The sequence below is a fragment of the Erythrolamprus reginae genome, chromosome 3, assembly GCF_031021105.1.
Source record: "Erythrolamprus reginae isolate rEryReg1 chromosome 3, rEryReg1.hap1, whole genome shotgun sequence".
Taxonomy (NCBI): Eukaryota; Metazoa; Chordata; class Lepidosauria; order Squamata; family Dipsadidae; genus Erythrolamprus; species Erythrolamprus reginae.
The window spans coordinates 197,661,472-197,688,068 of record NC_091952.1 but is presented as its reverse complement, the minus strand read 5'-3'; the positions used below and the strand labels follow the sequence as shown (position 1 = coordinate 197,688,068).

At 38.3% G+C, this 26,597-nt stretch overlaps 1 protein-coding gene across 1 annotated transcript in view; it reads left to right on the top strand.

The window, feature by feature from the left end:
* Positions 1 to 26,597, top strand: part of MTCL1 (microtubule crosslinking factor 1) — a 104,322-nt gene that overhangs the window by 31,425 nt on the left and 46,300 nt on the right. Inside the window, exons 4-6 of the mRNA XM_070747538.1 lie at positions 14,459 to 14,518; positions 22,579 to 23,904; positions 25,789 to 25,944. Coding sequence (XP_070603639.1) covers positions 14,459 to 14,518; positions 22,579 to 23,904; positions 25,789 to 25,944 — 1,542 coding nt within the window. The remainder of the gene's footprint in view (positions 1 to 14,458; positions 14,519 to 22,578; positions 23,905 to 25,788; positions 25,945 to 26,597) is intronic.

The following is a 26,597-nucleotide window of genomic DNA, read 5'->3' as shown; positions in this document are numbered from 1 at the left end:
CATGCCTCGCGGTATAAATGAGTCTTGAGTAGTTTACAAAAGACAGGGAGGGTGGGGGCAGTTCTAATCTCCGGGGGGAGTTGGTTCCAGAGGGCAGGGGCCGCCACAGAGAAGGCTCTTCCCCTGGGGCCCACCAAACGACATTGTTTAGTCGACGGGACCCGGAGAAGGCCAACTCTGTGGGACCTTATCGGTCGCTGGGATTCGTGCAGTAGCAGGTGGTTCCGGAGGTAATCTGGTCCATTGCCATGTAGGGCTTTAAAGGTCATAACCAACACTTTGAATTGTGACCAGAAACTGATCGGCAGCCAATGCAAGCCATGGAGTGTTGAAGAAACATGGGCGAATCTTGGAAACCACACAATGGCTCTCGCGGCTGCGCTTCCGGTTTCTGGAACATGCATGCCAGTAGTGGGTTTTACTTACCTTCACTATTGGTTCAGAACTGTGAACGTGCTCGCACATGGCTCTTCAGCGCATGCACAGAACCTTCTGTGCTTGTGCAGATTGTTTGTGATGACGTCTGGGCAGATGGGCAGAGCCTCCTGGCGCCGCTGTTGCTACCAGTTCAGTTGAACTGGAGTGAAATGGTAGCAATCACCACTGGTGCATACATGCTGGCCAACTGGTCTTTGTGCATGCATGCATGCCAGAAACCAGAAAACTAGATGACTGGTGCGCCGGTGCATGCCAGAAACTGGAAGGTCAGCTTCCGGGCGCATACATGCATACTGGGGTTTCTTCTAGTTTCCGGTGCTTCTCTCTGTGCCCACTTGGTGCTGAAAAAGTTTGCCAAAACTACCCTAGACCAGATGTAGGCAAAGTTGGCTTTTCTGTGACATGTGGACTTCAACTCCCAGAATTCCTGAGCGAATCATGCTAGCTCAGGAATTCTGGGTGTTGAAGTCCACATGTCATAGAAGAGCCAACCTTGCCTACCCCTGCCCTAGACGAACACGTGAAATAACTTGAAGTCTCAGGGAGCCCCTACATAAAAATAGAAAATATTCAAAAACTCATTACATACTGTATAATCCACATTTAATAATGTTTATTTCATCCAAAAGGCAAGGCATTGTCATTATTCTGGCTTCTAGCACACTGCAATTGCAGTGTGCTAGAAGCCAGAATAATGACAATGCCTTGCCTTTTGGACGAAATAATTCAAAATATTTCAGATTGAGCTGTATGATCTGATCGATTCTATGGTCATAAGATATGCAACCTAAATTCAGGTACGTCCTTCTCTAGTGACCATAATCAAGACCAGCAGTTATGTTGTTAAATGAAGCAGTCACTAAGTAAAAACATCCAGAACATGAACACAACTGTGCTTTCCTTTTCACCATTTTGCTGTCGTTTGGAATGGTCACCAGGTACTGGGATGGCCAGATTACAGTGCCTGCCTGTTTTTTGCACCTTTGGCTTGTATTGGCTTTCCGATCATTCCCCACCTTTTGGAATATTCATCCAAGCATTGGGATAATTTGCCAGAAAGGGATGTATGTTTATATTTACACTCACTGGTGGGGAAAGGATTACAAGGCAGTAAGGAGGCACATAAATGCAAATTCATATTAAAAGGAATACAATGGCACTAGCAACCTAAAGTCCATTATGCATGCAGGCACTGAATTTATGTGTCTGCTTACTGTCTTGTAATCCCTCCCTCTCCAATCTCTGCTCTGTGAGAAGAGGGTAGAGGGAAAAAAACAAAATCAGACACAGGAGAAATGGCCGATGGAGATGATTTGGTCCCCCCCCCCTTTTCTCCCATGTTTGTTTATTTAAGCAATCTCTTAGCTCTATGAGGAAGAGAAAAAGGAAAAATAAGTGATTTATGGAGGTAATCTCATGACCTATTTTTTCTTCCTCAACCCCCACTAGAACAGTGGAGAAATTGGAGATGAAGGATTACAAGAGAATGAGCAGACATACAATGAAAAATAAATTAGTCTATTTGTGTCACATGCTCCTAGCTCCTACCTCTGATTATGCTCAGGGTTGCCGGCATTACAGAACTGCATTCCTTTCAATGTGAATTCACCATTGTGTACCTTCTTACTTTCTTGTAATCTTTTACATTGTAAAAAGAAAAAGTAAACAGGTCAAACACAGGATATGTACTGACTATAATAGTGATCACATGGCTGCGTGATGCTGCAAAGCTGGCAAATGTGAGCATTGTTCATAAAATTCGTTTCAGCATCATAATTTTAATAAGTCATTGAAGAAGGAAGTCATTAAAGTCTAGCTGTATCCCTGATGTACCAAATCAGAGTAATAATCTCAGCATTTCTTTTCTAATTCCATTGTGCTTTAATTTTTCTTTGTCAAATTGGCTGGAAATTATGAGATTTTGCATCTAATATTTATGAAAACACTGAATTGGGAAAATGGCCTTTGCTTTCTTCCTCTAGTTTAATAGAAGTTGAAGAATCAATGAAATTCCCGGGGCTGCTGCTGCTTCTCCAAGGGAAGCTGCCGCCGCCGCCACTATCCTCTTTTCCTGGCCAGAGGGATGGAATCCGCCCGGACGTGGCAGCCCCACCCTTTGGGAGGATGGGGCTGGAACAGAGGGGTGAGTGCGAACGGGCTGGCTTGGCGAAAGTGCTCCCAGCGAATGGGCTGTGAGAGGGTTTTCTCCAAGCGCTTGGGAAATGCCTGCCCGCCCCTCTCGCAGCCCCTTTGCTGACAGCCCTGGATGAAAGCGCTCCCAGTGAAGGGGCTGTGAGAGGGGCGGAGTGGACGTTCCAGAAGCGCTTGGTGAAAGAGCTCCCAGCAAAGGGCGGCTTACAACAATAAAATAATACAATAATACAGTAAAAGTCAAATATAAACATTAAAACCCCATTAAACTAATCGAACAATTAAATAACAGTAAAAAAACTCCTAAACTAAACTATAAAATCGTACATTTATTCATACCAAATGAATCATTAGTCGGCCGGGACTGAGATGTTGATCTTAGCCATGAAAGCCATTTAGGTGTCTGAGCCAGCATTCTCTCTCAGTCCAATGAAACTCACAGGGCTTATGGGAAAAATAGGAGGAGAAAAGTCTGTTGAATGAGTTTGCCACCTTGAGTTACTTGTAAAAATAATAAAGGTAGAATACAAATAAGTAAATTTTCATTTCAATTCATTTTTTATATTTTGTCTTCATGGAAGATGTGTCACCAAGATCTGAGACATCATAACATGTTTATTATGCAGAACATTTGAAATGATGTTTTTCTGTTAAGAACATTCTGAGAATATTCTTTTGTATAATTATCTGCAATTATCACACAAGAAATCCTATATTTTAGGTCTCAAAAATGTGTCTTCTAATTGATAAAGAAATAATAACTTGGAATTAATCTTGGGAGTGAATAAGAATGTTGAAAATGTAAATCTATTGGAAATTTCAGCAAGCTTTACTGGCTGAAGCTTAATGTATTCCTTGTAGATAAAAAAGACAGACAGACAGACAGACAGACAGACACACACACACACACACACACTACTGCAACAAGTAAATGTCATGCATTATCTTAGCAACTTTTCACACTGCAAATTTTCTAGAAAAAAATCTGAAATCCCCATGGCTCATGCCATTAAGACAGCATCCAAATATTAAAGGTTAAAGGGAGTTTGCCCATAATAACTTCACTGTTCTGTAATAACATGCATCCTCATCTGAAAAATATGAGGTGTGTCTTGATTATTCATAAAATACCATTAGATCATAATAGTTACATACAACTCAAAAGTGTTTATATTAGAAGTTGTACATATCCCAGAAAAAAGTCAAATCCGAAATTAGTTGAAGTGAAAGACCTGCAGAACAAAGATGAAATAAATTTATACAGCAGAAGAACTTGCAGAAAAAATTAACAGAAAGTTTTATCCAATTTTTTTATTGTCTAAAAAGTACTTGGCAAAAACTTCTACAAACCACTTGACTTCAAGAGAAAAGGTGCCATCTAGATCAGGGATCCCAAACTCCTGGCTATTGGTCCATGGCCTGTTAGGAGCTAGGCTGCACAGCTGGAGGTGAGCCATAGGTGAGTGAGTAAAATCAAAATTTCCCTCCCCCCAGTCCATGGAAAAATTGTTTTCCATAAAACTGGTCCCTGGTGCCAAAAAAGGGACCTTGGGAGTTGCTAATCTAGATCTCCTGTAGAAGGATAGTCCAAATAATTGGTAGCACAACAAAAAAAAACACCAGTTTCTTACTGTCCTTCAAATGTTCCTTTGAAGAAACCTTCAACAATCCGACTAAGATAAGATTATTAAATGATATAACCATTTTCAAGTTGTCAAAACCTGCACTTTGAACTGTATCCAGAGACCTATTGGCAAATAATAGAGTCTGTAGCAACGGAGATATGTGTATGTAGCAGCTTTCAATCAAGCTGCTACATACACATATCTCTGTTGCTACAGACTCTATTATTTGCCACTAGCAGACTACTACATTTTCTAAGTACAATTTCTGAGTAATCTTCAAAGTCAATAGCATGCAGAGCTCATTACAACAATCTGTATGAAAAATAATTCCTAGAATAAAATTCTCACCAAAGTCCATAACTTTAAATAAAAGGGGCAGCTTTCAAATTGTCACGTTCCCTTTCTGCATCTAAGAAGATTAACTTGGCTTGTTTTTCCATTATATTGTTTTAAATATTCTATTATATCTGGAACAGTTTTCTTATTATCCCTTTAGATAAAAATCCACAGTGATCTTCATGAACAAACTCTAATAAACTCTTTTTTAATCTATCAGCCAAAATTAATGTGAATGCTTCATAATCATTATTCAGTAAAATAAAATGTTTATAGCATGGTTAAATGTTGTAATCATAGGTTCTTAGGCACTGAACATTAGGATAGAATATTGCTGAAGGGTGATGTTTTAGCCTAATGGGTGCTGTATAAACCTTATTCTTCCTCTATGGAAAGGCAGCAAAGTCCAGGCTGAGTATGCAAGCTGCAGAATCCATGATCACGTGGAAAATAATTAACTTGATATACAGCATGAAGATAACATATAGCTAACTTCCATATAAGGAAATATATGCCTTACTCTCATTCCTTTGCTAACATCAGTAAACACACAATCCAGGAAAAGGCAATGAATGGAGCTTCCATTAATTATCCATAGGGAAGTCATGAGGAGGTTGCCTTATACAGCGCATGAGTGAATGGTAGTTGGGGGATGGCTTAATGTATGTGGCGGATTGGTTATTCTGTACCACATGTCAGGAAAAGTGAAATACAATAAAAGGAGCGATCTTGATTCAATCGAGACCGTCTCACAGAGAAAATATTCTCCATTGCTTCATTTTGATGTGGCAATTATGGCATCCTGTGCCTTCCTAGAGGTCGGCCCACTGGGGAAGGGCAGTTTCCCTTCAGTTAAATATGAGAGAAATAATTCAAACTTTGTTTTTATGTATTATTACAATGTTTGCATAAAAGTAGGAAAGGTAAAGATTCCCCTCACACATATGTGCTAGTTGTTTTTGGACTCTAGGGGGCTATGCTCATTTCCATGTCTAAGCCAAAGAGCTAGGGTTGTATGATGACAATTCCATGGTCATGTGTTCGGCATGACTAAATGTTGAAGGCGCATGGGACCTTCCCACAAAGTGGTCCCTATTTTTGTACTTGTATTTTTACATGCTTCGAACTGCTAAGTTAGCAGAAGCTGGGGCAAGTAACTGGAATTCACTCCGTTATGCAGCGCTAGGGATTCAAATTGTCGACCTGTCAAACTTTCTGATTGACATGCTCAGGGTCTTAGCCACTGAGTCCCCTGAGCCACCATGTCCCCTTATAAAAGTAGATCGACAGAAATGTCGATCATGGAAGAATGGATGGTAAAACTGGTGGAACTGGCAGAGATGGCAAAATTGACAGCTTTGATTAACGACTTTGACCAATTTTATTTCATTTTATTCATTTTATAATTTTATTTCAAAACTGACAAATCTTATAATGATGCAAAATTTATATTGAAATAAATTAGTGAACATTAATGTTAGTGATGAAAAATAGTAAAATAACAAATATGATACCTCTCTCTTCAAATTGTGCTTTTGCTTCAATCTGCTTAATGTTATGATCAGTCTTGTTTTATAAATCTGTGCCTTTTCTTGTTCAGCTATACTGTATCTATGAGAATCTTTTCCCAGCCTTTCAGAAATGGTGCAGTAGGGCTGCTAATTGAATAAAGAAAATCCTCTTCTCTTACAGAGATTATGGATAGGCTTCTTTTCAGAGTGTCACAGAAGGACATGGAAGTAGGCAAGATATAATCCTGCTCATTTCTTCCATGTGGCTGTTAGAATATCTGAAAGGGAAGGATTAGATTTGGAGACCTTCTCTAACTTCTGGGTTAAATCAGAAGTCATAACAGATAGTATATAATGTTATTCAAAACAGAGGTAGATTTCACTTACTACCAGTTTGGGAACGGGAGCATATGGGTGTGCAGGCATGGTTCACGCAAGCAATGCTTTTGCACATGCGCAGAATATTTGGGCCTTCTCCGGGTCCCGTCAACTAAACAATGTTGTTTGGCGGGACCCAGGGGAAGAGCCTTCTCTGTGGCGGCCCCGGCCCTCTGGAACCAACTCCCCCCAGAGATTAGAATTGCCCCCACCCTCCTCACCTTTCGTAAGCTTCTTAAAACCCACCTTTGCCATCAGGCATGGGGGAACTGAGATACTCTTTCCCCCTAGGCCTTTACAATGTATGCATAGTATGTTTGTATGTATGTTTGGTTTTATAATAAGGGTTTTTTAGTTGTTTTAATATTGGATTGTTACATGCTGTTTTTTATCACTGTTGTTAGCCGCCCCGAATCTACGGAGAAGGGCGGCATACAAATCCAATTAATAATAATAATAATAATAATAATAATAATAATAATAATAATAATAATAATAATAATAATTTAACCTATATATATATATAATCCTATATTTGGTTTTGCATTTTAAGTGCATATGAGGACAGGTATTTCTAGCAATTATTGGTTGTTAGAGGAGACAGTCAAACAAGATGACAAATGAAGCACCTATGATTTGATCCCTGGTAATTCCTTTAAAATATAACCATAGGGATTGTCTGTGAGGCTTCTGGTCTATTGAGAAAGAAAGATATTCTGTTCTTTCTGACACTATCTCTCTAGTTTTAAAATACTCCTCTATTTCCCTGTTTCTTTATAAAATAAAATGTTCTAGTTTTAGCATTAGGGACTACTCTTAAAAAGTTTTCGTGTTTGAGCCTCTACAGCTGTTTTTCTTTTATAGGCTGCTATAGCAGAAATAAATATACATGAGTGGCATTTAAGATGCAAAGGATCATTCTGCCATTTGCATTTCAAAGCAATTGCCTCAAAAACTGCTTTAAGCATTGAGTAAAATACCTCCTTTTCTTATTGCTTCTTCTAATCTAGATAGAATACAAAAAAGCAGATAGAACTGAAGCTGAGGCTTTGACTCTGATCACTTAATAAAACTACACATGACATGCAATCAAGTCTGTGTTACATTCAACCAAAAGAAACATGATTGGTCTGACTCAAAGTATAACTGGAATGAGGGAGAGATGATAGCTAGTTTATTCTTCTTTGCCCAGGTTCGCCTGGTTTACCAGTTGCGGCCCTATTTGGACCAGGAGGCTCTACACACAGTCACTCAGGCCTTCATGATCTCCTGTCTTGATTATTGCAACGCGCCCTACATGGGGCTACCCTTGAAAAGTGTTCGGAGACTGCAAATAGTCCAGAATGCAGCTGCGAGAGATGTATACCTCGGTATGCCCATATACCAGCTATATTCCATGAGCTGCACTGGTTTCCTATTAGTCTCCAAGCACAATTCAAAGTGTTCAAAGCCCTATATGGCTTAGGGCCAGACTATTTATGGGACCGCCTCTTACTACATACCTCCCAGAGACCAATAAGAGCACGCAGAGTTGGCCTCCTCCAGGTCCCATCGACTAAGCAATGCAGGTTGGCAGGACCATGGGGGAGGGCCTTCTCTGTGGCTGCCCAGGCTCTATGGAACCAACTACCCTCCCCCCACCCCCGATGTCCCTACTGCTCCCACCCTACTGGCCTTCCATATGGCCACGAAGACCTGGCTTTTCCGGGGCCAATTATGGGGGCCATAAATTGTACATCTTTCATGGCCAAATTGTATGAATGGAATGTATGCATGTGATTATGACTGTTTTATAATTAATGGGCTTTTTTATTACAGGGTTTTGTAGTTTTAGATATTATATTCATCTTATTATTATTGTTCTGTATCTATTTGTATTTGTATTTATATTATTATTGTAAGCTGCCCTGAGTCCTTTGGGATTGGGCAGCATAGAAGTCAAATTAAATAAACAAACAAACAAACAAACAAACAAATATGTGGGAGGTAGGTTTTAGAGAAAAGATAGTGGTAGTTGCTACATTAAAAGTATTGTCTTTGTGAGATTTATTGAGATGGATTTTTAAATTTAGAAGCAATATTACATGTATAACAAGTTGAGATTTCAAATGAAACAATAAAGAATTCGCAACTAACTATTTTCACTTTATCAAGTTTATCAATGTGGTAACCAACTTCGGAAATAAACAATAGGAATTCGGAAATAAATAAAAATATTGAGTCATTAGAGCTCACTGAATTCTTACTTTATGCAGGGCATGGTATCTTTTTTAGACACTGGATAAAAAGCTCTGAAACAGTTAAATTGATTGACAGAATACAGAAAACTATATTTAAAAACTTAGAATGGTAGCAGAAAAAAATAGCACTTAGTGATTAAATTTCACTGTCTAGTTGACCTGGACATATACTAATCAGATAATAAAATATTTATGGTATGTATGTACATATGTATGCATGTATGTATGTCTATTTTAGTTTACATTTTTAATAATTTTGTATCAAATTAACTACTCCTGTCCCTTTTCAAAAATGACAACTATTGAACATTTCAGCTCACTTTAAACTAGTAGTACATGCATCTGAGAAAAAAAAATACTGTGCAGTTGCAGCATTTTGTCATATATTAAGACTACAATTCCGAATCCAAGATTTTGGTATTCTCAGTTAATCCTCCTGAGATGTGACTCCTTCTTGTCTTCCCCATTATTATTGCACCTACTACATTTCCAGGAATGCCTCACTAGGGACTATAGGACAAACATGTTTTACATCTCTAGTAGAGATGGAACTCTGCACTTTTATTTGAATTCATATTTTTTAAGGCAGAAACCTCTTTTAAAGTTTCATTGAAGGTTAAAACTATTTCTGGCTCATTTGTGTTAGGAGATTTGGACAAAATAAATATAACCAAACATGGTAGTGCAAGTGTAGTTGCAATGAACAATATTCTTTTTGTTTTAGGCAGTGCATGAATAGATGAATGAAAGTAGATTATAAAGATTATTTGAGACATGTCCTCTGCAAAGAGGATTATAATGGTTTATTCCACCTCTCAGAATTTCTAATGTTACATAGCAAAAAGCAGTAATTTCAGTCTGGAAAGGCTGAATTATTATCTATAGATAGCAATAGCAATAGTATTTAGATCTAAAACTTTAACTCAAGGGTTACACTGAATATAGATACTTTGAAAATGAATTGGACTATTTTTATGTTTTAATTTTTATTTAGAACTCTGCTTTTTTCTGTTTTTATGATACATTGTATATTGTTTTGTCTTCTGGTGGATTTAATGTGCCAGCATAGCTAGAAGCGTTTGGTTTCTTTGAATAAAAGAAACCGTGTGTGTGTGTGTGTGCGCGCGTGCGCGTGCGTGCACGCATTTGACCAGTGAAGAGCTACCAAAATTTTTACTACCACACTGTGGGCGTGGCTTATGCAGGATGCCCTGCATTTTCTTTCAACATCTTTCAGTGCAAATTGGGGGCTCTGGAGTGGAGGTCCATTTTTGCTATCCCATTGCGTCCCCCCTCCTCTGGGCAGCAGCCCACCCCTGTATATGACTAAATGTAATCAAAGTTGCAGTCTATAAAGTTAAAATCAACAAAGCTTTTAAATAAACACATATGCACTCAGTCTGCAATTTGCTTATTAGAGAAGAATGGCAAATTGGTGTCCAAATAATGTTGAAGATAAAGATTATATGTACCATGCTAAAATCTCTGACTTTATACAGAATTGTGAGAACAAAAAGGTTATTTTATTGAAAGAATTTCAACAATTCTAAATAATTGTGTCTAGATTTTTCTGAATTTCATGATTGATCTCTTTAATTGAGAAAATCAATATAAAATACACTGCTAAAAAAAAATAAAGGGAACACTTACACAACACAATATAACTCCAAGTAAATCAAACTTCTGTGAAATCAAACTGTCCACTTAGGAAGCAACACTGACTGACAATCAATTTCATATGCTGTTGTACACATTCAACTTTGTACAGAACAAAGTATTCAATGAGAATATTTCATTCATTCTAGGATGTGTTATTTGAGTGTTGTCCAAAACAGTTAACAAGGCTAGTAAATATTGTCAAATTTATAAAATTGTTAATCAAGAATTATTATAAAATACTGAATATATCAAGGGCTACTCAAATTAATAAGCTAGGTCATCACTCTATATGCTGAATTTTTTTTTTTTTAAATGAACTCTTATACTCTTCCTTACTCCCAACTCTCATTGATGTTAGTGGGATTTCAGACCTTTCCTCCCAAATTATGTAAGATGCTTCTGTTAATAATATTTGTAATTTCATTAGTGTTGATTTTTTTTTCATACAAGCCAATTTATTCTTATGTAAAGATTTTATTAAATATTGTTTCTAGTTTTGTATTTTCTGCAATATGTTTTATATATAAGCATGGTGGATCTGGATTTCAGTTAGCTTTTGTTATTTCACTGCAATAAATTGTCAGTAGGCAGCTGAGTTTTTTAAAAGGGTATTAAGGGTCAATTGAAGGTCATGAGCTCATATGATTGTCTTTAATGAAATTGTAGGTCTGCTTTGGGAAATATCAAAGGAATAGAACAGTATTTCCCAACCATGACAACTTAAAGATATCTGGACTTCAACTCCCAGAAATCCCCAGCCAGCATTCGCTGGCTGGGGAATTCTGGGAGTTGAAGTCCAAATATCTTAAGTTGCCAAGGTTGGGAAATACTGAAATAAAAGCATCGAGGAAGTTAACTTGATAGTGCAGCTACACCAAATTTTGCAACCAGACAATTCTTTGAAAGCTAACCAATGAGCAACAATAGTCTGTGGATTTTGTTATTTTCCTCTGATATATTAAATTAAAACAAAGGCGTAAAATAAGAAGCTAACCGCAAGAATGCCTTAAAAACTGAAAGAAAAGGCCCTGTATAGAGGAGTCATTTGTTAACAAGTGCTTCATCTGACAAGGGAGCATTACTCAGTGTGACACATTTCCTATCTATATGAGTATTGAGACATAGTTTTGTCCTATAGCTGCCTGTAGCTCTTTTTCTTGTGCTCATTTCAATGGTTCAACAGTTGCTTATATAGATTATTAAAAAAATAAAATTTATAGACTAGTACTGCAGACACTGAGCCAACATGACATGGTGATTAAGGTGATTAAGGATGACAAGCAGGGATGCCTAAATCCTAGTTTTCACTTAGACAAAGAAGTTGAGAGTGCTTTTTTTCAGGCTTGTATAGGGAAATTTTAAAAAAACACCACCATCCACTTACCAAACTGCATTTTATCAGCATGGTAGATTAGAGTCCATAACGTTCAGTGAAGAGCCCTCCAACTACAATGGATTAATGTTGGCTTAATTCTAACAATGCAGAGATTGCACTAGAATCAGTAGAGATATGTGCTATGTGGTTCTGGACTTTGTCAGAATTCTATTATTTATACTAATGCATTTTCCATCTTTTGGGCCAAAAGATGAGTATGGTATTACTGATTTTGCTATTAAAGTTTGCACAAAAATCTAGTCTGTTATACCAATCACAAATATAAGGAGACTGAACACCTAATTCCATTTTTAGATGGCCTGCATATTTCTTTGAGAGTTGGAAATAAACAGTTCAATGTAGAATCCATTGAATTTCACTTGCTGGGAAAAATGAAAGTTTGTTGAAAATCTGTATAGGTATGTCGACTTCCATAAGCATCTCATTATTTACAAAAATGAAGAGGTTGAATGTTACAAGTGTAAACCCACATAGTTACCTCTGGGTGCGGCTGCTAAGAACTGCTGACATAAGTGTTTTGAAATGGAGAACAGTGTAAAACTGTTGAAACTGCAGTGGAAACTCTGAAATAATCATAACACAGTTTTAGAAAACAATCTCCAAACTCTCAAGAGAAATCTTGCTAATAAATATAAAGGCCTCACCCAAAACAAGCTGTTTTCCTAGGAAAACAAAGGAGGTGTGTCCCCTTGGCCACAATTATTTTTCCACCCTGGTTGATTGTGAGAATAAAAGAAAGATTTGATAACTCTTGATAATTAGATATTAGGTATTTGATCTTGTCCAGTCTCACCACAGCATTGCTTAGCAATGACAATCCAGGCAGGTAAGGGAAGCTCAGGGAGGGTGTATAGGTAGGGAAGACTGGCTTCCTTATTGACTTTGCTGCTTACCTGCTGGTTTCCCCATTGGCTTGGCTTGTAGGAAGTCAACTGCATTTTGGACTAGCTGCAGTCTCCGAATGTTCTTTAAGGGTAGCCCTATATAGAGAGCACTGCAGTCTGCAATGTGATGAAAGCATGAGTGACTGAGTGACTGTGAGAAGAGATTACCTGTCCAAATAGGGTCGCAACTGGTGCACCAGGCAGACCTGTGCAAACGTCCCCCTCATCACAGCTGAGAAATGTTCTAGCCTCAGCTGTGGGTCAAGGAGGACTCTCCAGTTGCGGACCCTCTCTGGGGGTCAGAGGTCTCCCCCCCAAGTGATGGAAGGACAGTTGGAACTGTACCTGAGAGGCAAGACCCACAGCTACTCCGCCTTGTCGGGGTTGAGCTTGAGCCTGTTGACACCCATCCAGACCCTAACAGCCTCCAGGCACCGACACATCACCTCCACTGCTTCACTGAATTGATATGGGGTATGTAGGATTCTGATTACCAGGCAAGTAGAATTTAGTTTCATTAACACTCCTGAATCCTTCAGAAGACTTACATCATATGCTTCTTTCCTACCTGTCTTCTTTTAAAAAAAAATACTTATAAACTACTAAATTATGAATGATAAAAGTTGGATTCTAATACATTCAAATTTGCTTCACTTTCTCTGTAAGATTTATAGAAGTACTAGAAATACTAAATACTAGAAATACAGTTTTTCCAGATACATTTTCTTTGGGATAAAGATTATACCTGCTTTTATTATTATGAGTTTGTGGGTGTCAAACTCACATCGTCAGAGTCATGTGATGTATCAGGACTTTCTCTCCCTTTGCTAAACTGAGTATGGGCATGGCCAGCCCATGATGGATCTGGCTCATGGGCTGGGAGATTGACAGCCTTAACCTAATGCTTCAAGCAAAATCTGGTGGTCAAAGCAATGGAAACTGCAGTTTAATGTTTCCAAATGTAAAATAATGCACTTGGGGGAAAGGAATCCTCAATCTGAGTATTGTATTGACAGTTCTGTGTTAGCAAAAACTTCAGAAGAGAAGGATTTAGGGGTAGTGATTTCTGACAGTCTCAAAGTGGGTGAGCAGTCAGGCTGTAGGGAAAGCAAGTAGGATGCTTGGCTGCATAGCTAGAGGTATAACAAGCAGGAAGAGGGAGATTATGATCCCGCTATATAGAGTGCTGGTGAGACCACATTTGGAATACTGTGTTCAGTTCTGGAGACCTCACCTACAAAAAGATATTGACAAAATTGAACGGGTCCAAAGACGGGCTACAAGAATGGTGGAAGGTCTTAAGTATAAAACGCATCAGGAAAGACTTAATGAACTCAATCTGTATAGTCTGGACTGGAGGACAGAAGGAAAAGGGGGGACATGATCGAAACATTTAAATATATTAAAGGGTTAAATAAGGTCCAGGAGGGAAGTGTTTTTAATAGGAAAGTGAACACAAGAACAAGGGGACACAATCTGAAGTTAGTTAGGGGAAAGATCAAAAGCAACATGAGAAAATATTATTTTACTGAAAGAGTAGTAGATCCTTGGAACAAACTTCCAGAAGACGTGGTTGATAAATCCACAGTAACTGAATTTAAACATGCCTGGGATAAACATATATCCATCCTAAGATAAAATACAGAAAATAGTATAAGGGCAGACTAGATGGATAATGAGGTCTTTTTCTGCCATCAGTCATCTATGTTTCTGTCTAAAATGCATTCATTTTCTTATTAATGAAGTGATTATTGATATGACAGTGTAAAAAACTTTATTATTTTTGGACTCCTGTGTTCATTCTTAAAATTTATTTATTATACATTCTCTGTTCTTTCAGAACTCACTGAAGAGAAGAGGAAGCAGGGATATTCATAAAGAAAAGAAGGCATTTGCTCAGGTATAGTTCCCAACAAAATATATGCCAATGGTAAAACAATGTTATTGGAAGTAGCATTTAATAATTAGATACATATAATACATTTTCAGAATATAATATTTTTGTATGAAATGTTTATTTAAAAAAAAATCTTCTAAATTTTTGATCTGATAACTTTTTGTAGATAGTTGCAAAAAATTATAATATTTTTTTTTAATAACCTTGTGTCAGAATATTTGGAGCAGAAAGATTAGTCCTTGGTGTCAAGGTTATGTGCTAATGGTTATCTTAACACCAAGTGTAATTAACACATTAAAAAAACACATAGTGTGTCATTCTTTTAGAGTCTATGGCATTTCCCACCCCACCCTTGAAAATACTTGTGATATCAGGAAACCGAGTTTCTCTTGTTCAGGTGGAAAACTGAGGTCATCCAGGTTGACCCACTTGGAATTAGGTTTTAAGTTTCTGAAGCCCGGTTTTCTTTCTTCAACTGAATATAAAGTAATTGTATTTTTTCCACCTCACTCAGTTTTCATAGTAATATCTTAATACTGGGACTTAAGGACTGGGTTTCTACTTGGTGAGGGAAAAAAAATCATTGCAACTTCCTGAAAAGCTTTTATTCCTCAACAATAAAAGTATTTCTGTGGACTTGCACTACCACTGGGAAACATTCCATTGAACAGCATTGTTGAACTATGTTGCCAAGGCATACAGCCAATATACAGTGCTGTAATATTAGAAATGGATTACCATACTATGACATACACATACCATGAGATTTGATCAAATAGTGCATTTCATATAAGGGAGAGGATGCATAAATTCTTACTTTGTAACAATTGTTTTTTTTCCCCTTTTGTAATTTTATAAATCTTAATACATTGTGTAATTTCAGTACAGATTTCAATGCAACAATACTTGTTTAAAAATTATAAATTATGAACATTCTATTATTTATAAAGGTTAAAGTACTGAAAATAAGAGAAAAACATAAATATCCATCAATATAATTTTAGGATAGTAATATCGCTAGTGAAAAAGTATTTAACTTTTCATGCAACATTGAGTTTAAGATAAAAAAGGACCATTGCATATCATATCAGAATAATATTTATATGACCAAAATTTTGATCTGAAACCAAGTACTTAAGATATCCATGTATTATTCTGTAAATATGCTGATTTAATATAGAATAAAATAAAATAGAATAGAATAGAATAGAATATAATTTTTTATTGGTTAAGTGTGATTTGACACACAAGGAATTTGTCTTGGTGCATATGCTCTCAGTGTACATTAAAAAAAAGTTACTTTCGTCAAGAATTATAAGGTACAACACATAATGATTGTCTGGGTACAAATAAGCAATCAAATCATATTAGGTAACCCATAGATTTGAAAATATTGAATGTTCCGGGATATCTAGTTAAGTCATCCACCAGTGCAGCCAATATGATTCTATTTCAAAGCTAGACTTGATTCCAGGATTTGGAAAGAATCCAGATAATTTGTTTCTCTCGGACTTTTTTCAATAGGTGCACTAACATTCCCTTTATCTTCCACAAAAAGGAGTTGTGGAGGCTTGTTTCTAACATAGTTATTTCCAGGGATGGCCTCTTCAGGAGAGGCATACTACCATCTCTTTCAAAGTCAGTGGTACCATACCCTCCCATAATAGTATTGATCACTCTCTAACCCAGGCAGTCATGACCCCCAAATTCTGAAGGAGCATGGGTTGTGGCTCATATGTGGAAGAGTTCATTCTGCCTGGTACCAAATGGGGCCTGGTGCCACATTTACTTACAGGATAGAACGAGGTCCAGATCACATCACAAGATTCTCCCTCTGCCAACTCTATTGTTTGATTGATTTGATTTATTGGATTTGTATGCCGCCCCACTCCGGAGACTGGGGCGGCTAACAACAATAATAGAACAGTATACACAGTAATCCAATAGTAAAAACAATTAAAAACCCATTAAAGTAAAAACCAAACATACATTCAGACATACCATGCATAAAATTGTAAAGGCCTAGGGGGAAAGAGTATCTCAGTTCCCCCATGCCTGACGGCAGAGATGGGTTTTAAGTAGCTTACGAAAGGCAAGGAGGGTGGGGGCAATTCTAATCTCTGGGGGGAGTTGGTTCTAGAGAGCCGGGGCTGACACAGAGAAGGCTCTTCCCCTGGGTCCCGCCAAGCGACATTGTTTAGTTGACGGGACCCAGAGAAGGCCCACTCTGTGGGACCTAACTGGTCGCTGGGATTTGTGCGGCAAAAGGCGGTCCCTGAGATAATCTGGTCCAGTGCCATGAAGGACTTTATAGGTCATAACCAACACTTTGAATTGTGACCGGAAACTGATCAGCAACCAATGCAGACTTGTTGTTGCCCATAAGAAGACTTGGAGTGAGTTTATTGGCAAATGTTGCCTGAAACTTTCACTCTCACTTCAACCTGGTGTTGGTTGACCTTGCTGAGTCTCAGTCCTCAAATGAAAATGAGTCATCCTAAATAAGTCCGCTGAGACATGATCCATTGATGCAATAATGATGGAAAAGTAAGAGTTTGCAAACCCTTATGAGTGCTGTTCTTTGCACATGAAGATACTGCTTCTCTGTTGAGCTTGCTGCACAACTCAGAATTATACTGGATTACTCCAGGATCTACTACAAGAACATGTACAGCGGAGGAAATAGAATTGCACTCTTTCTGAATTTAGTTTTATTGAAAAAAAAAGTTTCTGTTCAGCAGAGTTGCAGAATGGAACTTCTTGGAAAATGCCAAGCAGCGGTCAGAACACAAAGGAAACTGTTTCTTCAGCATAAGGTAGGAATGTTGGCACTGGCCCAGTTTCCTGGGCAACAGCTATGTTGCCATTTCATTTTGCTGACATTCCAGTAAGTGCATTCTGCCTGGCCAAAAATCATTGAGGAGATAGTAATGGGATATTGTTTCTTTTTTGTTTGTATCGCCCAGGTAATCAAATATATAAAATATGTAAAATATTTTATATATGGGATTGTGATTACGTTTCAGCCTCATCACAGCTTTAGCACTGCAAGCCCTAATTGGAGTGTTTTTCATCTTGTATGCATCTAATATATATTTGAACCTATTTGGTACTCAATCTCTGTCCATGCACATGCACTCTTTAATACTGGTGTCTAAGTAGAAAGTCCTGTTTTTAGAGCCTTTTGTATAGTAACAGAGAAATAATTCAATACATATTACACATATGCATCCATACACTATATAATATGCTAAAATATTGCCTGCTATATATGAGCAGACAAAGCTATACCTGTATAAATAAGGGCATGGGATTGATAGCTCTGCCACCCTCTATTATGATGATTATTCATTCACATTGGCAGAACTAATATATTATTATTATTATTATTATTATTATTATTATTATTATTATTATTATTATTATTATTATTATTATTATTATTGTATGCCGCCCCTCTCCAAAGACTCGGGGCGGCTCACAACAGCATATAAAAAACAGTATATCAATGGGACAAATCTAATAATAAAATTATATAAAAATATATAAAAACCCCAACAATTAAAAACCCTTTCAGCACATACACACCAAATGTGAAATATAATAAGCCTGGGGGAGATGTCTTAGTTCCCCCATGGTGATATAGGTGGGTCTAATATAGAACTAATATAACCCAAGCCTATTTTTCTCAGATAATCCACCCTTGAAATTGGAGGATCACTTTAGATTAATTAAGAATACAGTGGTCCCCCGATTATTGCGAGGGTTCCGTTCCAGGACCCCTCGCAATGATTGGTTTTTCACGAAGTAGCGCTGCGGAAGTAAAAACACCATCTGCGCCGCAGCAGCGAGGAGCCGAAGATTGGGGTTTCCCCGCCGCCCACGCAAACTCCTCGCTGCTGCCGCGCCCGCCGCTTGTCTTGTCCGCCCGCCGCTTGTCCGCCGCCTGCCTGACCGCGCGCCCGCCGCTCGCCCGCCCTTCGCCCGCCCACGCCGTTCGCTCACGCCGCTTCCCAGCTGAGTCCTGAAGCCAGAAGGCAAAGGCGAACTTCCGCGTTTGGCTTCGGGACTCAGCTGGGAAGCAGCACTGGGGTTTCCCCTCCGCCTACGCAAACTCCTCGCTGGCGGCGGTGGAGGAAGGCAAATGCGGCTTGGATATCGCCGCCCCCCCTCTGCTCCAGTGCCTCCCCCCCCTCCCTGCCTGCATCTTCGCTCCATAAGACGCGGCTGATTTTTCATCCTACTTTGGGAGGAAAAAAACTGCGTCTTATGGAGCAAAAAATACGGTATATATTCAAGCTTAAAATTTAAGCTGTCAGGAAAATGAATTAATAGAAAACAAGATTACAGGTAAACCTTGATTTACAACTACAGCTGAGGTCAAAATTTCTGTTACTCAGCAAGATAGTTGTTAAGTGACATGCCTCATTTTACAACTTTTCTTGCCACACTTAAGTGAATCACTGCAGTTGTTAAGTTAGTAAGAGGGTTGTTAAGTGCTTTCCCATTAACTTTGCTTATCAGATGGTTGCAAAAGGTGATCAAATGACTCTGAGACACTGTAGCTATCATAAAAATGACTCAATTGTCAAGGCACTATGACACTATCTATCATAAATATGATTCAATTGCCAAATAAGCACTAAGTTTTGATCATTTGACCATGGGGATGCTGCAGAAATAAGTCACTTTTTTCAGTTGAAGTTGTAACCTCAAATGGTCACTGAACAAATTGTTTTAGGTCAATGACTACCTGTATGATTAGCTTTTAGAAAAACCTGATTCTGCTATTATGAGTTTCACAATCTGATAGGTAAATTTTTAAAAATGGGGAACACTTATTGTTTGGCTCATTTGCACACTATGTAACAACAAATAAGCTCACCTAAATACCAATGCATGGTGCTTTCATTTGCATATTTTACAATATTAGTTTGTTATTCTCATGCTGTGTAACATTTAATAGTCTTTCTCCCTACCATGGAAACCTATTTAGCATGCAGTTTGACAATTATTGTGTACTTTCTAATCCAGGGGTGGCTTCTAACTTATCTCATGGGTGTGTGCACGCATGCGCTGTGCTGGAAAATTAAAAAATAAATTCTTCCCCCCAAAAGCCAAAAACAAGATGGTGACACAAGCACACTGCCAGAAACTCAGCTTCTGGGCATGCTCAGAAGGGAAAAAAATGCAAAAAAAAAAGATGACGGCACCCACAGACCGGCACTGACTGAACCGGTTCCATAATGTCATTGTGATACCAGCAGTAGGTCTCTACTGGTTTGGGCAAACCGGTCTGAACCGGAAAGAAGCCATCTCTGTTGTAATCAGAGGTAGGCTCCTGCCGTTTCGGATCAGTTCTATAGAATCAGTAGTGGGAATTTCCCTCCGCTCGCCGAACTGGCAGCGATGGGTGGTTGGACATGCCCCCAAACTGCCTCTCATTTTGTTTTTTTCTTCTGTGCATGCGCAGAAGCTGGGTTTGTAGCACTGCACATGTACACACTCCTGCATGTCGCACATGAGGGAGCAAACCAGCGGTGAGGTAAGGCAGAACCCACTCCTGTTTGTAATATTTATTTGTGTATCCACACAATAAAGAAGGCTAGGTGCATGAAAAGATGGGAAATTAAACTGACCTAGATTTAATGTAAGCTATCAATAGCATTCATGTTTGTTGTAATTAAGATGTTTGCTGTGGAATTTGTTTCAAGTGTGTTTACAAATGTTTGTAAACATTTGTGTTTTTTGCTTTTTGCCGCTCTGTCTCTCAGGTATTGATGGAAAAAACCAAATTAAGAAAAGCCAAATTTGTTTTTAGACTGCTACCTTACACATGGTTATGTGACAATAAATCTTATTGAATCCAAACAGACATTTTTCTAAATAGACAAATATAATTTTATGTGCTATAAATATATAAACTTGGAATTGGATTTGGAATGTCATTTACCTAAGATCAGTGATGTCTATTGTAGGAGTCAAACCAGTCAGTCTCATGAAATCATGATTGTCCCATACCATATGCACATATATTGAAACATTGCATGCACACTTTAAAAGGATGGCACAAAAATGTTTTCATAATTTTATTGAAAGCAGCAGGAACTGTGGGTGCCCATAATTAAGCTCCTGATATGTCTCAGCTCATAGTCAATCTGCAAACAAGGTTTAAATAACATTTTTAAAAAAGTTTTATGGTAGAAATGGAACAGAAATTTTGGATATTCACAGATTTTTTACAAAAATGCATTTATCTTCTTGATTCTGTATTAATAGATTTCATTTTCAATATGGCAGTCAAAATATACAGACATTTTGTGCTTTTGAGTCAGTCTTGACTCCTGGCCATTACATGGACAAGTCCATGCAGTTTTTTGGAAATGGTTTGCCATTTCTTCCTTCCTGAAGCTGAAATAGAGTAACTGGCCTAAAATCTTTATGCCTAAGATAGGACTAAAATTCAGTTTCTAGTTCAGTTCACCAACCGGCTCTCTTAATAAACATGCCAGAAAACTATTTCTAAAATGATGTCTGCAGAGTATTGTTTTTAGTAGGCTGGTCATCAATTATTGATTAATTTTCCTGTTTTAAGAAACTTTTGTTTTACCTTTTTGAAACTGCTTTCTTGACAAAAAATTGAGTCAATACAATGAATAATATGCGTATTCAGATAATATGTAGCATTTTAAAACGTTACCTTGTTTTTTATTTCTATTTAATATCTACATTTTTCTTTCATGCTAGTAACATGCAGCATCTTGAAGAAGGCATGCCACATTTATGAAATTTTCTTGGCAACAGTTTAGAAGTCATTTGCAGATGTCATCTTCTCAGTGTTTTCTTTGATATCCCAAACTATCTTACTGTTTTGTCCAAGCAGTGAGCCACAACACTTACCATCTTGAATTCTTCGGAATCGGGCATCCCAAGTCCTAAGCAGTCTAACCTAACTTAGCTTCCAGTCCTGACAAAATGAAAAAAATGCTGCCATCTGTTCAGACTGCCAAAAGATGACATATAATAGTAGTTCTCCCTCGTGGTATGTTGTGGTTAGCTCTGGCCCAGCTCCTGCCCCAAGGACTGTGGATGTGGGGGAGACATCCACATGCTGCAGGCCTGTTTTGCCCCCGGTGGAATCTGATGGTGAAGGCTCCTCTGACCAAGAAGACATGAGTGACAGGGAGGAGGAGAGTGTGGCAGACAGCTCAGAAGGAGATCAATTATCTAGCTCCTCCTTGGATTCAGAACAAGAGTTAATGATACAGCCACGCATGCGGAGAGCGATGCATAGGCAACAACAACTGAGAGATTATTATCAAAGAAAATGAGGCCACCTGTGGTTGGGTGGGGCTGTGGTAATTAGTGAGGCTGCTATAAATAGCAGCCTGTGGGTTTGGCCATTGTGGAGGATTATCTGATCCTTGTGTTTCGTGACTGCTTTACTGACTTTGACCTTTTGTGTGCTGATTTTCCCCCGCTTTGAAACTAAACCAGAGCAAAGTGTGTTTCACTTTGTGAAAGAAGAAGGACTGTGAATTACCTCACAACTGCAAGCTAAGTATCACAGAACTGATAAGGGACTTGTACCAATTACCAGTTTGTTTGGAGACCAGTGCTCTTTGCTATACCAAAAGAGGGCTTAGTTTAAGTGAATTTTCACTATAAAGAACATTGTTTTGAATTTTCAAACGTGTGTGTGTCTGAAATTTGTACCTGTGAATTTTTGGGAGGAGTCTACCAGAGAACCCAACAGAACATGGTATAGCATGATATAGCTGCCAGGCATGGGTTAAATCCGTCTCCTCTCTGATTGGGCTGAGTCTACAAAACTTTTAGGTGATGTTATTGTTGCTATGCCCTTCAGTTTTTTCACTTAGCTGCTCAGCGCAGACGGTTGTGCCACCTTTCCTCTCAGAACTGGTGAAAATTGATTGTTATCTTTACTGTGTGTGAGAGAGAGGAAAAGAAAAAAAGAAAAAGTTGTTTTACAGAACTATGGCCAGAATATACTGTATTTGTCTTTTTCCTTTTATCTTCATATTTGTTGCTTTTATTGGCAGGAAGACAGTGCTGATTTGAAATGCCAGCTTCAATTTGCCAAAGAGGAAGCAGGGCTGATGCGAAAGAAGATGGCCAAGCTAAGCAGAGAGAAAGATGAGCTGGAACAAGAGCTTCAAAAGTACAAATCCATCTATGGCGACGTGGAAAGTCCTCTCCCCATTGGAGAGGCTGGAGGACCACCCAGCACAAGAGAAGCTGAACTAAAGCTTCGTTTAAAATTAGTAGAAGAAGAAGCTAATATATTGGGCAGAAAATTAGTAGAACTAGAGGTGGAAAACAGAGGAATTAAGGCTGAGATGGAGGACATGAGATGCCAGTATGAAAGAGTATGTCTTAACCAAGAACGTGTTTCAAGCATTCCTACCTCACCTTATGGTGACCCTGTGGAATCAGCTGCAGAGTTGCGCCATCACTTGCAATTTGTAGAAGAAGAAGCAGAACTTCTTAGGAGATCCATCTCTGAAATTGAAGATCACAATAAGCAGCTAACAAATGAATTAAATAAATTCAAGTTTGACCCTACACAAGAATCTGGTTGGTTTGATGAAAGTTCATCCAAAAGCAGTGGATCCCTACAAGAAGAACTGAAGTCAGCCCGGATGCAAATCAATGAACTGAGTGGAAAAGTGATGAAACTCCAATATGAAAATCGTGTACTGTTATCTAATGTGCAGCGCTACGATCTTGCCTCTCACCTAGGCTTGCGAACATGCAGTCCCAGGGATAGTGATGCTGAGAGCGAGACAGGAAAGAAAGAGTATGAAAGTGAAGAAAGTCATCTACCTCAACCAAGGAGAGAAGGACCTATTGGAGGGGAAAGCGATTCTGAAGATCTATATGAAAAGACATCAGGTTTTGGGAGTGAGAAACACTCAGAAGTTAGTAACTTGTGTTCCATTGATTTATCAAGGTCCAAAGAGAACTCAGAATCATTGATCAGTATCAGATATGAGGCTGAAAGACTTGAAAGAGCTATGGAACACCTTATCATTGATACAAACAATTTAATGTATGAAACAAATGTCCAAATAAATAGCAGTGCTTCCTCTGAGCAAATTTTTAAAAAAGGCGATGGGAAAAGAGGGAACAACAATGAACCAGAACTTTTAAGCACTATTAATTCGAGGATGAAACATTTTCAGAAGGAACTGCAAGCCTTCTTGGAGAAGGTTGATAACATTGGGGCTGGCTTCAAAGAACAACTGGAAGATCTTTCCCCTCTTCCACACCTTACAGAGTCCTCTAGTTTTCTGTCTACAATGACATCCATCTCTCGAGATTCACCCATTGGAAATCATGGAAAGGAATTAATTGTAGATTTCCAGGTAGGTGGATTTCTTGTTTCTTTCTATGGTTTTGTTAGTCTCTCTTGCTGCATTCTGGTGCTAATTTTACCATGTTTGTTTTGTTATGATTTTAAAATTAATTTGTAAAATATTTGTAAGTCCTTTTTTTAAACTCTCTGCTATTCTCATACAGAGGCTGTTCCTCATGACAAAAAATGGCTAATAGAAACAAACAGCATCTTAATTTTTTTTTTGTTTATTATATTGGATGCTGTATTTCATTAGTTACTGTTTGGTTGATATTTAACAAAGCACATAAGCACATTGTGAGATAAATCAATAGGAGTCCAAAATAATAATAAAAGAAAAAGCTTTTATTTTTATGTACATACGCATGACAGACCAAAGAGATAGGATAAATAAATATCGATATCACTGAAGTAACTTTCAAATACAAAATGCCATATATTTATACATCCATTCCTATACCCTTGGACCTCCCCCTCCAAGACACTCCTCATTACAAAAAACCTTCTTATATAGCATTATTGACAAGCTTTTACATCTTTTGGCTCTTATTCATGCTAGCTTTTGATGCTTTCCAACATTTTCAGATGGTCATTATCATTAATTAATTATATTTCAAGTTTATGTCTTTATCAGATAGGCTTTTCCCCGAGACTCCTACATATTGGCCAGGCATATCCTGTTTATTAAAGTTATTTTATTTATTTATTTATTTATTTATTAGATTTGTATGCTGCCCCTCTCCGAGGACTTGGGGCGGCTCACAGCATATAATATAACAATACAACACAGAAGGTAAATCTAATTAAATTTAAAATTACAATCTAAAAATCCAATATTTCCAAAAACGATCATACCAATTCAATCATACAACAATCATCTTATTTCATTGGCCAGGGGGCTGAGACCTAATTGCCCCAAGCCTGGCGACATAGATGAGAGGGTGGGGGCAGTGCGAATCTCTCAGAGGAGCTGATTTGAGAGGTCCGGGGCCCCTACAGAGAAGGCTCTTCCCCTAGGCCACACCAAGCGATATTGTCTGGCTGACGGGACCTGGAGAAGGCCAACTCTCCAGTTGTGGGACCTAACTGGTCGCTGGGACTCATACGGCAGAAGGCGGTCCCGCAAGTAATCTGGCCCGATGCCATGTAGGGTCATTACCAACAGTTTGAATTAACTGCAGATTAGCACACCAAAGAACATTTTTTTAGTATATATTCATACCATGCCTTTGTAACAACTTTTGTTCCGGTCCCGACCAGAACAAAGGGTCATGTGAAAGAATAGGGGGCTTTTTATTCTTCTCTCTCACACATAGTTTCTCTTACACTGTTAATATGAAACATATTTCAAAAGATCTTGCCAAAATAAAAATCCAAAATGAAATATACTTTAAAAGCCCGCTTTTAGTTCTTTTACATAAGTAAGGGGCGAATAAAAAGGCCCTGTAGCTTACAAAAGACTGCCTTTCATAATGCATTTCCCTGGATTCATACTCTCACAGCTGCTGTACTGAATAGGGATTTTTCTGCACAGCACAGAGAAGGTTGGAGGAGCCTTGTTTTCCCATATACTCCATAACTTATACGCTTGCTGTTGGTTTGACTCATGCATCCCCATTGCATGCGCCTCATAACCAGTATTTGCATTCTTTCCCCTCTCTCTTTTTTGCTTTTCAGATGTTTCAGCCCATTATTTTACTCATCCTTATTTTAGTTCTGTTCTCCTCACTTGCTTATGACACTGCATTTAAGTTGGTTTTTCTGTTCATGCTTTTTTTCATCTTGTAGTTTTTTCAATTGCCTACCTTATCCATTTTTGTTTGTTTGTTTGTTTAATCTCCCCTGTCCTGATTTGTTTTCTTTATGTTACAATCCCCACCCATGCACCTAACAGTCCAAACAAAAGGATCAGATGGAATGGCAGCGCAGCCCAGACCATGGAGATGAGAAAGAGATTCATCAACAACAAGGCACAACAGAACCACATGGCAGAACTGATGGCGACCTTAAATTCTACAGGCCAGAAAACAAGAATTGTTTCAGTCTAGAGGTTAGCACAGCTGAATAAAAATTCATTGAAAGAGAACAGTAATTATTTGTCATAGAAGCCCCGGGCAAAATAGAGGGAATAATTCCTTTGAGCCCTAAAATTTGTATTTAACATGCCTGATGTTGACTGGAATATCCCCAGTGCCCTTACATGCAAAAGTAAGAATATAGTAGAGGCCTTTACAGGAGCAGCTCTGGCACAGCTGGTTAAGACACCAACTAGAGGGGAGAATATTCTAGATTTAGTTTTTACGAATGGGAATTGGGTTTCAGATGTCAAGGTGGGAGAAAATTTAGGTTGCAGTGACCATCTATGTTTGTGGTTTGATGTAAAAACTCATTGTGAGCAATCCTATAATGCAACCAAAGTATTGGATTTCAGAAAAACAAATTTTAATGCAATGGGGGAATATTTAGATAATGAATTAAAGGGGAGGGATAATATGGCAGGAGCGAGCACCCAGTGGACTGTATTAAAAAAGGCCATCTTAAAAGCCACTGGACTGTATGTAAGACAAATAACTAAAGGTAAAAGGAAGAAGAAACCGCTATGGTTTAGCAATGATGTAAGGGCTATAGTCAATGAAAAAAAGGCTGCCTATAGGAGGTATAAAGAGTCTGGAAGTATAGCTGATAGGGAGGTGTATAAAATGA